The 18655-nt window shown below is 48.7% G+C and overlaps 2 protein-coding genes across 7 annotated transcripts in view; both read right to left on the bottom strand.

The window, feature by feature from the left end:
• Pdk1 (Phosphoinositide-dependent kinase 1) overlaps positions 1–18655 on the bottom strand; it is a 420953-nt gene that overhangs the window by 11615 nt on the left and 390683 nt on the right. The window contains exon 1 of one of the 5 annotated variants that reach the window (XM_076905032.1): positions 6250–6329. The exons of the other annotated variants lie outside the window; for them this stretch is intronic. Coding sequence (XP_076761147.1) covers positions 6250–6285 — 36 coding nt within the window. The 5' untranslated portion in view covers positions 6286–6329. Of the gene's footprint in view, positions 1–6249; positions 6330–18655 lie in introns of those variants that run through there. 5 annotated transcript variants of the gene reach the window in all.
• Positions 1–18655, bottom strand: part of LOC143429400 (uncharacterized) — a 381903-nt gene that overhangs the window by 357427 nt on the left and 5821 nt on the right. The gene's annotated exons all lie outside the window — the stretch shown is intronic.

Raw genomic sequence — 18655 nt, 5'->3', positions numbered from 1 at the left:
TATGCATTTCGATCGACGCGCGGACCTCGAACCCGTTCCTGACCCTCTTTCATTTCGAGTCGTTCACCTGACTACCTTGAATATTATCAGCGAATTGGAAAACGCCGCGATTGCATCGCCTTGACTGTCGAACGCGATTCGCCGGGGGAATGTTGTCACGCTCCCTTTCAACAATTTCACTGCGTTTCGTAATCGCGGCCAACGCGTTCGAAGGTATGCCCGCGACGAGCCGTGCGACACCTGTCGAAATCTCGCGGCTCCGTCCGCGCTCCGATCGGCGCGATGCTTCTCGATTTAATATCGATTAGCATCGTTGATCGTCGCGATCGAAGGATACCGTTCAGAATGCGTGGAATTGCGATTAAGATCGCGTAACGGGTACGCAAAGAATCGATACATTTCGGTGGGTATCGTCACGCGATGTTGAACGTAAACGTTCTCGATTAACTCTTGCGATATCAATTGCTATTGTAAATTTAACGAGAAGAGAGGAAAAGCTAATCTAACTTAATATTTAACGTCGGAGAAATGAATGTTTGCACGGTACGGTTAATAATATCGGAGCTCGTCGAGAGTCATCAGAAGGAAGGCTACGTAATTCCACCGGTTGCTCGTTCAGTGTACGGAAGAGCGGTCGAGATTGAGCACGGCGTAGGTAGGTAAACAATGAGGAGATCGCGGATGGAAAGCAGCAAGCCCGCGATCACGCGTCTCCTCGCACTCGATCATCGTCGCGGAATGACTCGGGGAAAAAACCTTTTATCCCGCTGGGAGGTTTCCACTGAATATGTCATGCAGTCATCGAACTTGGAACGCTATTATCGCGATCGTTTGCTCCAGTGCCAGAGCGTCGTAATGTAAACAATCATCCGTCGCCGACCAACTGGCGGCGCGGAGCGCGCGAAATAATGCATACACACGTATACGCGGCGCAGCCGTGATCAGAGAAAGAGAGAAGCGGAAAGTGAAAGAAGAGTGGGAAGTATCGCGGCGCGTTGCCGTTGCGCTACATAATTAGCGCGCGAAAATAGATTTTTGCGAAACGAGCCGAGCACCGCTCTGGTATGTCAATGAAAACAAATCCTTGTTCCCCTTTTTTCCCCCTCCACCGTTCCCTTTCTCTTTGCCGAGGCCTGGTAGCTCCGGCGAAGGCCGCCGAATACTGAAATATACGCCACCGTTCGGAATAATCGAATCATTGTTTGCTCGATCGGGTCTCTCCGGGTATATCGTTTCGCTCCTCGGCTAGTCTAACCCAGCTTTCGAAATAACGGATGCGGCTTGCGTCTGTTTCCAGCCACGCGACCAGCCTCGAACCCCGAACGCGCGGCTCGTCGTCGGGAAATTTCGAACGAATTCTCACGGTAGAAAATCGGTTTCTGGATCGTTACACGTGTCCGCGGATCTGTCGGCGAAACGGAGCGATCGGTAACCGCATGGTCGACGCGCGTCATATCATAGGCTAGCCGGAGACGAATCGAAATACAGGAATCTTATATTCCTCGTATTGTCTTGTCTGCGTGTATGTACATGCACGTATCGAAGTAATTTTAACTGTTCTTCATTAGAAAGTAAAATCGAGCATTTCTAACTTGGCACGTTTCAACGTTATATTCGCACAGAATTTATAGTCCATCGTACGAGAAATCTTACTTTTTTTCTCCTTTTGTTGCAAGAAATTACTGTTTAATCAATGACCCTGCGTCTTAGCGAATTCGAAGGGTAATTTTATTCGATCGTCTGTCCGTTGTTGATTGAAAAAGATGAGTAGAAAAAAATAAAGAAGAAACGAGTCGTGCGATAATGGACAGATTAATGAATCTCGCTCGTAGAGGCTACAATGTAAATAGGATTGAAACGCGCTGTCTAAAGTACACCACGATTGTATAATATTTAATTTTAACGGTTAATATGTAGCCGCTTGTATTTACCAACGCGCTTTCCCACGTGCACGTGCCGCAGAAAAGGCAATAAAGAGACACAATTGTGCAAACATTTAAATGTAATTGAAAAAGTTAGGACACGTGCGGCCTTGTTTATGCAATGCAAAAGAATTTGCATCGATATCCGACAAATCAGTCGAGCATCCTGCGGAATTTTTTTACCTTTGTCATTCTAATTTCCTCGTTGAACGCTGACATTTCCGTGGGAATATTACAAAAAAAAGAAAGAAAGAAAAGAAAAAATAGCATCTCTGCGCTCTTTGAGGCAAATATGAAACCGACGCGGTACGCTCTACCTCTTTGTACGGTTATCAGAAGCTACGCTTTTCATTCAACCCTGGCAAATAGTTCTTCTCCCCGACGTTTCGTTATTAAATTTTCCGAACCGAATTGTCGCGATTGCAACGCTCTTCTATTTTTGCTCGACAACGACAACAAAGTGTAGGGCACAAAAATCTCGAAGAAGTCCAAAAATCACCAGGGGAACTGTGTCAGTTCAGAACGAAAGAGTTCTACGGCAGAATTCGTGACGATCGACCGAGAAACGAACGACTCCGCGAATTTGGAGTTTATTCCGACGAAATCGCTACACGGTCGTTCCTCGGATGAAATTATCACACCTCGCAAATAGAAGGGGGTCACGACTGGTCTATTCTTTCCCTGAGAATGGCGGCGCGTCTCAATGCGGAAGCCTGTATTTAGCGCACCCGGTATATAAACGGGCACCGTATCCTCCGCTACGATCTTGCTGTGCTAATGTCGGTGCCAGAAAACCACTGGAAAATCGGTCACGAGTGACTAATCGCCGAGGAATGGCCGCTGTTCTTGTTCGGCTCGCTTCTTGAGGGGGGAAACATCAAACTGGCCGCCGGCGGGGAAAAATTAATTCGCTACCTTTACGTTCCGTGCATAAAATCGCGGCCCAGCCTGCCTCTGGGAATTGAAACGTTTATTTTTTTGTCGCTGTTAAATGTTGCAGATTTTACACGCCAGTCTTTACTCGGTTACCAACGGTAACAACAGTTACGAGCCTCCAACTTGGACAGTCGATTAAGAATTTCGTTGCAAACGTTGGTTATCCCTCGTCTGAACCAATTAATTCGTATAATCGATTCGTGTAACCCAAGTTAACCCAAGTGTCAAGCTAAACTCGAATGCTTCACATTATTCCGATTTTGTAAGAATATCCTAATTGGAATGTCAAATTTGTTTAATAAGATGTAGAAGTGGTAAAGAAAGTGCTGCAGTATCGCAACTGGGTGTTAATAGACGTTCTTTCCATATTATTAACCCGAAGACAACAAGTCTGTGGCGTTTCTTTGCGACGCGGTCCGTGTAAGTGGATCCAGCTGCGCGAAGAAGTCGTGGTCAGACAAGCCGCGGGAGCAAGTTGGTACGCCATCTTTGCGCCACGATCTTTTCGATCTGCTCTCGTATTCTCAGCTTACAATTTTACCAAAACTTTCCAAACTATCGAAATACAACTGTTTGACAATGGATTATCGTTAAAAAAAAAAAGGACCGCGTTCTCGATTCGGTGGCGTGTTACAGAAGGGTACGTTGCGACACTCGCGTCGTTTGTATTTACACCGAGAGCTGTTGCTTGGGAATCGCATTTTAAAAGATTAACAAACGCATTCCTTTGTCTCGGACGGCTAGGATGGATTAGAAACGGCGTGTGTGGCACGGAACGCGCGGATGATTAATCGTTTATTATGTGGACGATTGTTATGCGAAACACCGGCGCGCGTCTCGCGAAGAAATGATGCGTAGCACCTTTCTTCGATCGTAACATGGTCATCGGTCGTGGAACGCGCAAGGTGCACGCCGCGCGTCATTCGACGCGAGTGTCATAATGATACGCGATTAAATGATCGCGGCGATAACCACCTCGCCTTTGTTGGATCGTAGACGGCCCGTAGGCAAGGGAAAACAGCCGGGTTCGGCGAAATAAATGGTCGACTAATTAATGAATGCGCGAGCCCCATGGACATATCGCAAATAAGGGAGCGCCGCCGGCGACGACGATAAAACAATGATTTCAATCGTTACTGGCTGCAACAGGAAGGCATCCAGATAATCGGCTGCGTAGACCTTCGAAAAGCCTCGACTTCTATTTTTCTGCCCCTTTTATTAAAAATCGGCAACGATTTCTGTGAAGAGCGATACAGCCCTCCCGTTGGTGGAAGGAAGACGTCGACGGGCAAAAACAGAGCAGCAAGCGTTAATTCGATGGGACGAAAAAAAGTGTAGAGAACGGAGGAAAGAGGCGAAACGAAGTAACTCGCGATCCGTCGGGCAATTATAATTGATAGCGGGTAAGATACGAGGTATTAGCGAGGGTTGAAAAATTTCATCGTTCCGATGAAAAAGTGGCGGCGGCCGGGGCGCGCGCGCGAGAGAGATGGCTGGCATTAAATAACTATTATTAACAGCCATTCAGACGGCCGTTACGATACCCACCACGCTTGAAATTACTCTAATTTCTACGAATCTGCCGGGTGAATGAGATGCAAATTCCCCTATTTATTTTGCGAACGGTCTCGCTCTTAATAAGACTATACAATGTTACCTCGCGTAAAGTTCCTCCCCGGCATGGCGGTTTTCGGGCGTAGCCACACGGCGGTGCACGAAAGCGGACCGGTTAATTAAATTTCAATTTAATCCCTTTCAACCTACGACCTCTCGCGTCGAGGTTTTAACTCAATATAAATACGAGAGAAACTCTGGAAAAATGACATCAGCAAATATGTTCCTTTCTGACCGAGGCGCGCGATTCGTTTTCAAACCGAACACCACCAGCGCCGTTCAAACGCGATCGAAAGCGAATGGAGCGTTAATGAAATTTGACTTCTGTTGCGGAAATACGTGCGTCGATTGGCGAGACGTGCAGGGTTTTAACACGGCAGGTCCTTCGACCGGCGTGAACGTCTACTAATCGGGTTCTCGCCCGCGAACAACCGAATGGTATTCGTCCCGTTGTTATCAGCTGGCGATCGCGTGGCAGAACAGAAACGGGCCGTGCTGGCCCCAACGCGGATCGAGCCAGTAAGCGCAATCGCGTCAGATCTGATCGGCGAATTCCAGAGCGCGATCGCCGCGATTGCAGGATCTAGCGCTTACGTGACTAATTAGTCGGGAATTCGAGCGAAATCGCCGGCCGTGCGCACTCGATAGTGCGTTACGAAGGTGCCACGATAAAAGTCGACCAGTTGGACGTTTTATCGATTACATTGTACGCGAACGGCCGGGGTGGGAAGTGGGGAAAACGTGACCAAGGAAGAGAAGAAAGAAGAAAAAGCGAAGCTGAGAGTTTAGGGTCACCCAACGTGACGCTCACGCGAGAGGGTGGATTCCTCGATGCTAAATTTTAACTTTTAATTCGTCTGTACCGAATGCGATCCAGATATAAACCGGAGACAAAGTTTAGCGAACGAAATTTTCAATTTAACACATGGAATACTATCGTTTGCTATCGTTATAGTGTGAAGAAATTAACACAGTAGAAATCCTGTAAAAATAATTCCATTTGTACGTAAAATATTACATCTATCATGCGCGCATATCGCGTAACAAAAAAATTCATGTCCACGTCACGGGGCGATTCCTAGGAAATTAGCGTGGCGTTCGACGTGTTAACTGTTAAACGAAAGGCGGAACAACGATCTGTTGCACCACCGCGCAACGTTTCATCCATTCAATTCCATCCCTAAGAGCAGTCCATTGTGCCCGACGGTTAGCTATAATCGAGCGAGAGAGCAATTGGCTCCGAAATGAAAATACTTGGGAATAATTAAAGCGATCCGGGGCAGAACAATCGTAAATAGCGATGTTGGACAAGCGGAAAGAAAAGTCGAGGGATCGGGGTAGGAAGGAAAATGCACGCGTGGAGCGGCTCGGTAATTTTCCTACTCGAGGCGAAAACCGAGGCAACCAGAGCGTCTCGTTCGCCGTTCGCATGAATGGTAAAAACAAACGGCGGGGGAGGGATTAATCGAGAGGAGAAACCGGCTAGTCGGCGTGCGGAAGAAATGCAATTAGAAAAAGAGAGCGGCGGCGGCGGTGGCTGCTGCTGCTGCTGCATGGAAACGTGGGAGAGAACAATGCGGATAAAGCGAGCCGAACAGGCCACGGGCGTTGGTCGGAGCGACGAGGCAAAGAGGGACAGGAAAAGGAGGAGTTGTATCGTTGCTGACCGATAATGCAAGGCATGGCCGTCTGGCAATAAATAAAAAGTGAAAGAAAGGAAAAGAGGGAAACGTAGTTGTACCGTTTATCGGGTGTTTACGACGGCCTGGTCACTTACAGCGATATAGTAAATCGCGTAGGCTGCGTGAATCATTGCCGATCGGGGAGGATCGCTCGATCTTCGAACCTCATTCACCACGCGCTGACAGTCGGGCTCGAGGGCGTCCGGGTTCTATGGAATTTCAGAAATCACGTTTTTTAATTAAACCGCCGAGTGGAACCTGGCAGAGGCGGCGATCCGTCGATAAGACGCACGTGAACGGACCGAAGAAATGTACAATGTAACAACGTCTGCGAACCGTCTGACCGTGTCCCGATCGCTCCGAGCGAGAGATCGTCTTTATCTGGGCCCCGGCTGAGAACGGGTTTACCACAAAGGGTACACTGTGGTTACATTGTTGCAGTCGATTCGCTCCTTTATTTGCCGGATAATAAGAAGGTTCGGGACGAGACGGACAAAGTTTAGCCGATCGTGAGAGAGAGCGGCCGTAGCACGTGGCATGACGGTATCCCCGTGGGGAATCATCGAACCGTTGAAATTATAACGTTCGAGCCGCTCGCGCGAGCATTATCTCGGCTTATCGTCGCAGTTGCACGCGAAAAGACTCGGCCACGAGGATTCATTAATCTTTCGTTTGGACGAAAACACCGTTATATCGTTTTATCGGCCGCGTGATCGTCCTCTACACTCGCGCGCGTTACAATCCACGGATAACGAGAGATATCGTCGGTGTGACTAAAACAACAAACCGTTTACGCGATTGTTGCCGTGCGCGGTTTCGCGTAAACAGCCGGTCGTACGAAAAAAATGTGCACACGCGCGAAGTCCGTACGTAATGCAACCAGCCGTAAATAAGTACAGCAGAGTCGCTAGACGTTTCTTCTACGATTCGCGTTGCGACGAGCCGCGGGACGACGACACTTGTTCGCGAGAGTTCGCCTGTCACGCCACTTTTCGAAACGAGAAGAAACGAGAACGCGACCGACCGATTTCCGTTCGTCGACGCTGTTTCAGAACGATAGTTGGAAATTTCAAAACCTTTTCGAGTTACGTTCAGCGGCCTTATTCGATCGAACGAACCGCGGCGAGCAAATCCTTTTTCCCCCCCAGAGCAAACGCCAACCACGTCCGCGATTATTTACATTATCGCGGCGATCTTTCGTCGAGCGAACGATCCGCCGTACCGCGGTACCAATAATAGCGTAATTACGCGGCCTGATTATTTGTGACACCGTTACGCAACGAGACCAGCGAGCGGCGCGCGATCGAGACGCCGCTGCATCCGACCACTTTTCGAATCCCGCGAATTAATGTCACGGTCAAACGCGGCGAGATTTGTAGACGTTGCACATGCATATCCGGGAACATGCCCGCTGACGAGCGTCCAAAAGTTCTCCGATTCCGTTTCTGCACAGCGCGTCCCGTTTTAACCCCTTGCATTACAATCACGAGTCGCACACGCGCCACGCGTCTATTATAATCCACGTGGAGTAAGGATGCGGTTTATTTTAAGCGTAATTCGATTCAAGCTCCGAGCGTACTTTCGTTTCATAAGATGGGAGGCTTGCTATTTAAATAGAAATTATGGACGAGGCTCGAATTCATTCAATCCAACAAACGGCAATGGGCGTATTACGTGGCAAAGATTTAATTATCTTATTCTTCGAGAAGCAAACACGGTTCGAGAAACGTTTCAATCGGAAGTTGTAGAATACCAAGAGAGAAACGACATTTATTCGACCTTGTACGAGGGCTCCCTGCGAGCAGAGAGAAGATTTCAAGTATAAAGTTGACATTTATAAAACACTATCCAGTCGTACCGTACTTCGGATTCTGCGAACTTTTTAAACGAATGTACAACTTGAAACGATTCTCCCACGCGTTCCATATTTCCACGATGCTCGCTCGGGGAAACTAAAACGGGACAACCTGTGTAACAACGTCGCTGCGACGAGGAAATCGACTGAGCTCGAGGAATTCAAAGTTTTACATGTCATGGATGGTCGTGTCTTATCGTCGAACGCAAGAGCGGATCGAGGCCCCTTGTAATCCGTGTTTTATTATCCTGAACGATCGATTATCGTGCACTTTCGTCGAACCACTTTTTCTGCAGCCACGACGGAACCTTTCGCGCGAGCAGAGGACGCGGAAGGGTGAAAAAATGGCCGCGTTCGAGCGCGATGAGTGTCTCGCGAAACGATCGCGCTTTCGACTGTCGGATCGTCTTCGATTCGCACGGTAAACGCGATCGTCTCAATGGCACGTGTATATTGTCGAGTTGCCAAGCGAATTTTGGTCTCGTTATAAAGAGCCAGAGGCACTTCTGTCGTCAAAAGCTTCCTATACGATAAGCAACGCCAGTGTGTATCGTTAAGAATAGTTACAGAAAGGAACCCTTTCGTCTAACACGCGACTCGCACAGATACTTTCGCATATCTCCCTTAATTGAAAGGGTGGAATATAGACGTCGATCACTGTCTACCCCTACGATCGCCAGAATAATTAGAACTAATTTCAAACGCACACGTGCTTAATGCTCCGTTATTGGAGCACGAGTGTCTTGACCTTCCACGCGATGATTAATGAAAAACTGGTTTTATATGTACCTATGTTTATACGTATGCGCACGAGTTGAACGATCATGCTCGCCGCGTACCTCGTTTAGGCGATCAAACCAGAGGTCCTCCGTTCCTCCGCAACGGGAAGACTATTTTTTTCAAACGCAACCGAACTTAAATCGTTATGAACGTTCGCGGGGACACGTTCAGAAGGCACGAAGACGACTTATTTCCATTCTTTGGGCCGACTTCCGGTGCCGTCCTACGGGTCCGCGGATACAAACGGACAGGTACACAGAGAGAGGGAGAGAGAGAGAGAGAGAGCTCGCGTGGGTGTGCCTTGTATGCGCAGGTGACCTGATTTGTATTCGCTGACGGAACGTCGTTTGCTAACTCGATGAAAACCCACATCTTCCGAGCCTCGCCGATTCTGTTGCCTCGCGCTTCGAATGCGAATGCGGCCGAATTGTCTCAACGCAGACAAAAGAACGTGTAATTTGCCCCGAACTTCCACCAGTTCAACGCTCGAAATGTCACGATCCAGCTACGGATTTTAAGCACGGAAACCGAAAGGGGGAGAATAAGAAAAGTTTCGAGAGCCGTCTCGGTCCACCGGCACGGATCGATCCTCGCTGGAAGGTATTCAAACGAATATCATTTCCTTCTCTTCCTTATTGTCAGCTATTGGCATCGGCGCATCGACGCACTCATATGCTGTTCTGTATTTTCTATTTGCTCTATTTTCGGTGCCAATCCTTCCTTATTTACTGGCTCTTTACGGAAATCGATTATCGTTCGCGCGAAGCCACACTGCCAAGCGTCTGAGTCTTTCCGCGAGATCGTTACAACTCTGATTTCGTACCAACGGATTAGCAACTATTTAATTAGCGCCGATCGAAGGTGAAAATCGCATCTCGAGGTCGCGTTTACCTTCTGTCAGCTGCAACTCGAGGACTCCATTCGTCGAAGCGATCTCAGTCTGATCTAACAGGAAAGATCGGTCTCTTCGTGACGTGGTCGTTTGGCGCACTCTTTGCGAGCGGAATGAGAAGAAAAAAAAAATATTCCTGTCCCCGTTGGAAAGCTTCCCCAAACAGACCTCGAGCGCAGTCGTTCCGCGAGTAATCCCCGAGCGATAAAACGATACGCCGTGTTTTTGTTTGCCACGACGATGACGACACCATCGCGGGGCCCGCGGAGGTTTTAAAGTTACGACGCCGCGGAACGTCTCGCGGGCGAAAAACGAAAATATTTTCCGTTTCGCGCGCGTGTTCGCCGAGACGGGTGTCGCTGGCGCGCGTCATCGCGAGCCGGCGGTACGCGACGCGGAACCGCTCGTCAGATTGATACAACACCGAACCACCTGCGAAGCGCGACTGATTAGCGATCGAGGCACGATACGTCGCGGCGGGCTGGCGTTATCGAGGCGTCGCGATCGTTTTTTTCCGACGGTAAACACTCGAACTCGGAAGCAACCGCCTCGCGGCTTGGAAAAGTTTCGAGAGGATCGAGAGTCAGAGGGTATCGGCGATGGACCGATCGCGAACCTTGCCGTTTGATTATCGCCTCGCCGGTTCACGCTGCCCGAGATGAAACTGTAACGATCGCCTCGAACAACTTTTAACTCCTAATCGAGACACGTACGACCCATGCGGAGCGTGATATACGAGGCATGTAAATTTGTTTATTTTTTCCTTCCTTTTTTTCTCTCTCGACTGTGTAATATAATTAACAGACGCGGCGATATTAAATATTGAAAAACGTGCGTATCTGCGCAGATACTGTGTCCAAGGCGTTAAGTTTCCCAATGGGCTTCCCCAAGCCGAAGTATTAACTAATCAAAGGACAATGTCAGTAGATTGAGTACAGCGGGGTTCAGCCAGCGTGTGTCGCGCGTGCACTGTTTAAGAATAACAATTGTTATCGCGTACGTGTATCTGTACGCGATTGCAACAGCGAGGAACGGCGAAGCCTCGACTTTCGAAAGGACTACCCAGGTATTCGAGTTTGTAGACTTTTGAATTTAATCTCTGACCCACTTTTTTTTTAAATAGCCGCGAGTGAGTCGGCAGGTTCTCGAGGAAGTTGCTAATCGAATCTGACGACTGCGCGCGGAATGCGGTGTTTCGAGCGTTTACGACCGCGATCGATCGAGAAAGACGGAGAAGAAATGGCGTGCAGGATGGAATTTGGACGGATGGACGCCGCGTTACGCCGCTCGGGGTGCCGATCGTAAATGGGGCCATAAAAACGGCGACTGGTAAATGAAGCCGCGTGGGGCACAAATATTAATAGCGTAGATTAGCTAAACAAAAAATAGGAGCGTGTGTTTACGTTTTCGGATCGCATTTACGACGCGTCCGTGGATCTCCGTGACGCGCAACGGACGCGAGCGTACGCGCGACGGTTGGCTGAAAAATATTCGCCGTTACCAACGAAAACTTTTTCGACGATCGTCCAGAGTCAAAGACTTGCGTTGAAGACAAATTTATACGCCAGTCGCACGGAAATAGCTTCCGTAGTTGAACCTGCGAACGACAAATCGACGATAACGCACGGGTTGGTTGCAAAAATAGTTCGCACGCGTCCTATACTTTCTAAGCGAGTCTTAGATTTGATTTTCGCGCATGTTAGAGGAGTAACTTTGGTAGCCACTCTGCACTCGAGTCCTAATTCTTAAATAGAGCGAGCTGTACAAGGATTAAAAAGTCCTCTGCGCGTGGAGGTGCGGTAACGAAGAAAACGAAAAGCACTGGTGGAATAACGCGTTTTAACGAGGTTCCCTCGTTTTATTGCCGGCTGATCGCGTGAACGGCCGAAACGTTCGTTTCGGCTCCGGGCAGGCGCGGTGAATTTGTAAAGGAGGTCGTGCCGCGGGAAAAAAAGGAGGAAAAAATGTATTTTTAACGATGCTGATTGAAAAAGGCATGCGAAATGAGCGTGCGGCTTTTTTATTCGCGGCAAAACACCGGCACCGAGCAAAATATTGCCGCGACACGGCGAAAATACGAATCCAGACAATAATAACGCCAATAACGACGCCTGGCTCAAGGTGGTACATGCATAATAACGCGACGCGTCCCGATGACAGCTGCTCGGTCCATGATTCGACAGGTCGAGCGTCGACGCGGCTCTTATTGGCACTGTGGCGAATTTCGTTTTTATTTTCTTCCGTTTTGGTGTGTTCGATCATGAACGAGAGGAACGAAATCTTTCACGAAGTGTGCCTCGTCTCGGTTCCCGCGTTCCGCCGTTCGGATGTAACGTCGATCAGCCACTTTCAGCGGGGGTCACTCGTTTATCTTACGGTAACATGTTTCTATCGTAAATAGAAAATATCTCTGTTATTTATTAGGTCATATCATATGTAATACGAGCGTACGTAAAAAGCGAAAGATAAGTATGAAAATGTATCGAATCTCTCTGTAAACAGAAGTTTTTTTCTTATGAGAGAAAAGATAAATATAAAGCGTATTAAACGTTTTTATTTATATATAACTCACGACCGAGAAGATGATAGCCGACTGCGAATTTCTAGATACTCGAATATGAAATTTTCGAGATGAACGACACGCTTGGTGTCGACGTCGCAGCATAAATCAGAAAATCATTTAGTAGTTTGCGTTGAAAAAAGAAAGAAAAAGAAAAGAGTGGTTGCCTTACTTTTCTACGACGACTTAATGCAATAACAGATACCTGCGCTTTTCCTTGCGATCGCTCCGCAAATACCGAAATCGTTCGAGCCCGGATAAAGCCGGAGCGGAGTTAAATAAAATTGAACAGGGGCGAGTTGTCCGAAGTAATCGCGGCGCGATCGCGCGAAAATTGCCCGACTAATTGCCGCGATCCACCGTGCCGCTAATTAAAAGTACACATCGGCGTTTCGCGAACGATCCTCTTTTTCGAAGGGACAGTTTGGCGCAGCAACGAGTCCGCGGTCCCGCGGCAAACAGGCGCTCGTCAACAGGATGCGGCTCTCGTACAGATCTAAATAGCGTCCCGTCGTTTCATCTCGATGTAATTTCTTCCCGTTTCCTTCGTCGTTCACCATCGAGAATACGTACGACGATTAGAGAGATTACACCGCGCGAAGCCACTAGAATTTTACGTACGTAGCTCGAGGTACGAGTTCGAGTTGATACGAGTTACGTTTAAATTGTAAAATAGAAGATGAACTGTTTGGCGGCCATTCGCGCTTTGTCAGCGTATAATCGACTAGCTGAATGCTTACGCTTGCAATTTTTAATGAGTGAAGTGTACACATGGTATTTTTACGCGATAGCATAGAAAATAGAAGTTTTACCATTTTGTTAGTAGAATTATTTTCAACTCTTATTTTAAAATTGAACATGTTATTAAGAATTTTATGTATTGGAACGAAGTTCTAGCGAACGCGTTCTCCTACTGGTCCGCTATCGTAGCATAAGAAACTTAGTGAATTCTTACATTATACATTTTGATCGTCGAACGACGGATCGTTAATGGATCATAAACGAGGTTCCACCGTAAACAAGTTATTTATTTTTGTCAGAAATGTCGAAACGCGAAATGCAAACGAGATCCAATGCATTGGAACGAGAACTCTGGTGACTGTTCGGCTGACTGATCCTCCTGTCCGACTCCTAACCAGTCGATCTACTTGCGGAGCGCCAGGGCAGCGCGATCGGTTACGACGTAACATTCAATGAAAATTCAGTGAACTCTCGCGTTGCATAACTCATCGACAGATTCTAAACGCAGTTTTACCGCGTACGACGATCGTCTTCGAGATAACATTTTCCACAGAGCCTCGCATTTCACGCGTCATTTTACGGCGAAACAAGAGTCAACCACGGACGAAAATACTTGAAAATCGCGGGCGCAGGTACAGAGCGAACCGAGCCCGCGATTCGATCGTCTGGATAACGAAACGGATCGACTGGCGTGCAAACAATCGAGGAAAAATATCGTAAAAGTCCTCGCGGCGGCGTAAATATTTTGTACGCTCGCGCGCGGCAAAATACCACGATTAAAGGAGGCGAATCGCGGCTGGCCCGTTCGTTCTCCTCGCCCCTTATCGTCGCGGCTAACGAGCGGATCTTCGTCGAACCGGTGCGTCGCCGATTCTGCCAGCTGAATTTCGCCGAGGAAAGTTTCGACCGCAAGAAAGCATTCTGCGACTGCACGAAAACAAGATTACGCGGCGGAGTCTGCTTCGCGCGGATGAAAATACTACGCGTTCGATGCTCGATGGCAATCGCAGGTGGAGATCGCGAGTGAAAACGGTTGCCAGCGGAAAGAATTCGCGGCTGGTCGTACGAAGGTACGTACACCGGACGCACGCGTGATAATTCCGCGTCTTATCTGCGATCGTGTTCTTATCCGTGTAATCGAAGCGAAGTCGTGGCGTCCGCTGTTCGCGTGGCGCTCTTCGAGCCCCGATAATCGATACGCTGCATCGCTGGATTTCAAAGTTCCTCAGATTAAAACCTCGAAGAATCAATCAATTTCTTTGCAAGCTAATTTTAGCTGACAAACGGATTATCGTTGATAAACTATTTTTTCTGCAATTATATACGCAGTACGCTTGGATGCACGTAGAGAACTTAACGAGCGCCTGACGGCGTTCGTCGCGTCTATTCGTCGGTCGACTCGAGCCATTTCCACGGGGGTTTCAAAAGAACGATTAAACGACAGTTATTCGCGCCACGTTCGGCGGTTCTTTGCTCGTTCTCGCGTTCATTTCCGGTGGTACGTAGTCGCGTGTGATCGCCGGAATTAGGCGAAGGAAAGCTCTGGCCGCATCGTTGCCGGCGCAGCGGCGGACGCTTTGCATACCGGCGGGAATTCAGCTCGTTTCTAACGTTATATTATGCCATAAAGTGGCGGGCGCATTATGCGCACGCACAGGACGTGCACGCGAGAAACGCGAATAACGACAATCGTAAACAATGGCCCCGGAAAGTCCGCCCGGTGGAACAGTGATTGAGCCAAGGAAAATTACGTTCCTCACGTGTTTACACGGACGATGTGTCCTGATGGACGAGAATTTCGTCCTACGTGAGAACGTGTTCGAAGAACGCCATTATCTCGGAGTGCACGCTTCCACGGGATCATTGAAAACGGGTGCGTGGTCGCTGCGTGGATCACCCTTTCTTAAAAGAAATCACTCGAATAACTTGAATTCTAATTGTGGATACGACAATCTGGAACTTCTGACTGTAACTTGAGATAGTAGCAACGCGCAAAGATCGATATGTCGCACAGGATCTCTCTGCGAACTACTCTCGTGGCGCGTCGTCTGTTAAATAATTAAAACGCGTTATCGCTTAGCTTTTTCATCGACTCGCGCGGAGAAATTCTGAAACGAGAATAGACGCAAGTGATGCAATGTTTAATTCCGTTTTGTTTAATTCGCTATCAAACGCGTCACGTGCCAGTCACTCAAACATTGTACCACGATCCGAGCGACAATTTCATTCGGTCGCGATCACGTGAATGTCGACACGGTCGTTTATCGGTAACCCCTAACGCAAAAAACAAAAACGACAATGGCTCGTCGCGACGTCTAAAAACAGGCCGGTTTTCCATACCCAGCCAGATTAAGCCGGAACCGAATTTAAATACACGCACGGTCGTGTGCGTGTTTTTTTTTCTTTTTTCCTTTTTTTTCGGCTACGATAAAGCCGCGCGACGCTTTATCGGAGATCGTTGTCGGTTTCCCTAACATCGTCCAAAAATAGCGCGGCGATACGTGTCATCGGTGAACTCCGTTCATCGTTGGGTCAAAGTTGCTCTGGTCTTCGTCGCGAAAAACTTCCATTACTCTTATAGCGAGAACCACCACAACAGTATATTCCTTTCTCGTCCAAAATCATCCCCAAAATTACCTCTGTCATAATAGTCAGATAAAAATTCTCCATCATCCCTTCACATCCCATAACTCCATTTTGGTTCCATCGAACGGTACCAAAAATCGACGTTCTCCAAAGAAGACGACGATCTTCCGCGACTCTTGAACCGCTGATCAGCTGACATTCTGAATCAAGTTTGCCACGGACCAATAAGAATTGTCGCGCATACCGCGAGACGAAATTCGCCGTCCCCTGATAGGGTCGCTCGATTCGCAAAGATCGCGGAGATCGCGCCGCGTGCAGGCACGCGCAATACACCCGACGATTGGCACACGTCCACACGCGAGAACGGACGCGTATCGCGAAATGTTCCTGTTTCGTAATCCGCGGCGAGCAGGCTGGAAGCCTGTCAAAACGTAATATCGGATTTCCACGTAACATTTTCCATTAGTCTCCCCGGGTATGCGACACGCCGGCCACCAGGAGCCGACGAGGTCGCCGCGCAGTAAAATCGTAGACTCCAGCCAGGCGAATGCTGACCTTTTAAAGCCGTGACGACGTTCCACCGCGGATTTCGCTTTCTTCGCGCGAAGATTCAGCGACAGGTCACCAGGAGTGTGTAAGTGGAGATCTTACCGTACGGATTCCTAATCGCGCGCTTTATTCCTCCAGGCTTGGTCTCTGATTGCAGCCGAACCGACGGGTCACGCGTTTCAATTGATATCTAGGTCGTTTCACGGTCGAACGGATCATTGTTTAGTCTCTGCTCCGGGATTTCGCGTCGATTGAAACATGTCAACCGCGATAAGATAGGGGAGGTTTCGCGGGGTGCCTGAATTTATCGTTCTCTGTCCTCTCGATATCGTTCGAACGACACGGACGTTAAAAATAGTTCCTCTATTCGCGAATTTTTAGCATCGAGTCGTTGCGTATTCGCGAGTAATCGAAGATTAAAATCGCAGCCAAGCCACCAGGAGCGTGGATATCGCCGCTTCTCAGTGGGTCGTTTTTTCGACACCGGTAGCGCACGTGCGCGCGTATACCACAGAGCTGAGTAGCCACGGTGGGAAACCTGTTATTCGTTCGAGTATTAGCTACATCCTGTACAGCGATCGAGAAAAAAGTAACGAGGGAAGCGGAAAGTACGCGGGGAATGCAGCGTCTACCGGTAACATCCGCGTCGAAACGCTTCGTCACCCCGCGGTGATTATTCGCGCCTCTGCCTCTCCTCGAATCCGATCGAGCAATTGTCCGATCGTGCTTTGTCCACGGCGACCGTTATTGGGATTCCAGAAAAAGATCGCCGTTGCTCTCGTTCGTGTTTCGTTCATTTCACACGATGGGTACCCGTCATTTCTAGCTTCCCGCTACTTTTCGCGAGCAATTAATCACCTCGCCCTTCGCACCAAGGGACCACCCAGCTTGATAACGCGTAATCGTAATCCAAGGGCGAGTCGAACGCGCCCACGTATAAATACACGTCGATAGTATCGCGGAAGTTCACTTGCCGCGGCGATCGATCGACCTTTCGTTCTTGGAAGTTGTTCGCTCTCTCTAGCCGCACGCCCCCCTATAAATTTAGTTCGACGCGAAACGCAACGGGCTAAATGGCCGTCGGATAACAGCCACTCGATGTTAAGCGTGTATATCGCGGCGAGCTAACAGAGGACCGCTTACTCGCGTACACACCTTTCGAGTCGCGGCGATCGCGTAGCACGGTCCAACGATTCGAGCCGCGGAATTCTCGTACACCGTGGATGGAGCAGGGGGGGATTGGTCAGTATTTAGGAGCAGCGTGATATACGACAGGTCGAGACAATGGTCGCCTCGAGACTACCTCACCCTCGACGGTGGGAGCCGAGAGTCTACGCGGAGCACCCGCTAATGCGCTCCGACTCTTTTCCCAGGGTTCCGGTGCTCGGCTGGTTCGCGAGGAACTTTATGATAAGCGCACACAAGGCTGTTTCTGATTTTATTGCACGTATCTGTATCGTCCGTTTCAATAGAGAAGCGGAGACAAAGCACGAGTCGCGAGAAAGATTCGAGAGCACGATCGACAGTCTAATGTTCGCGGTCTCTACGAAACGCGCGATGGACACTTTCAATCGGCAACGCGTGCGTCTATTTAAATATAAAGCAGGAAAATACCAGAGTATAATGTCGATAACGGGTTTCCTCGAGCAGGATATTTTCAAAGTTGGCGAATTTTATTTTCGATTCGCTTGGTACCGATTTAAGAGCGTATCGACGGTTTTGGTTTAAGTTTAGCCACTTGGCACGGCGAAATTGTTCCTTAATTATCCTGCGGCGTGAAAATGGCCACGGAAGGAGGGCGAGACCGATCGAAAGCGGGGACAGCGGCGAAAATTAATCGTAATGCACGAAAACAGCGGCCGTGCGGCTATATTTAGTCGATCGAATGGAAGCCGTTCGAAATAGAACAAAAGCGAACCCGCTTTGTCATCCTCGAGTGCTCGTGATCGTGTGCAACCAACGGGGACGCGAATCGGTGAAAAATAGACGGGCCTGGAGCGCGTGCAACTTTTTTCAAACAACCCTAATAACTTCTGCCTCCTCCCCGTCCTCCGTTGGATTATTTTCGAGATCGACTTTCCTCCTCGCGTCGTTTCGCGCCGCTATTCAACTATCTCGTTACGCTCTCGCAATGAAAATAGACCCGGCGCCGTTTCTGTCTCCCCGTCGCTTTTTTTATTTCGCTCTCGTGTCACGCGAATCGATCGCGTACGCGAAGATGCTTTCGCGGTGAGCCTCTTCGATCGAACGACGGGACACGGTAAAAGTCGATTCTTCTATAGACGACGCCTAACTTTCCGGTTTCTATCGTGAATGAAACGATAATTCTAAAGTGATAGAAGGCGGAGAAAATTATCGTTGAATTGGATTCAATGAACTGGCCAGTTTCGCTTAACTTTTTCAAAAGTAACCGCACTGCTTTTTTGCACGCGAATCGATACACTTCATTATGCTCGCGCGCACGCCAAAATACCATTAGTTTACGAGACATTTGCGCGCGTTAATAGACTCGTAACTTTTTTGTAGACACCGATAACG

Source organism: Xylocopa sonorina, chromosome 11 (genome assembly GCF_050948175.1).
Source record: "Xylocopa sonorina isolate GNS202 chromosome 11, iyXylSono1_principal, whole genome shotgun sequence".
In the NCBI taxonomy this organism is placed as follows: domain Eukaryota; kingdom Metazoa; phylum Arthropoda; class Insecta; order Hymenoptera; family Apidae; genus Xylocopa; species Xylocopa sonorina.
The sequence above is the reverse complement of the archived record's forward strand: the minus strand, read 5'-3'. Positions and strand labels throughout refer to the sequence as shown.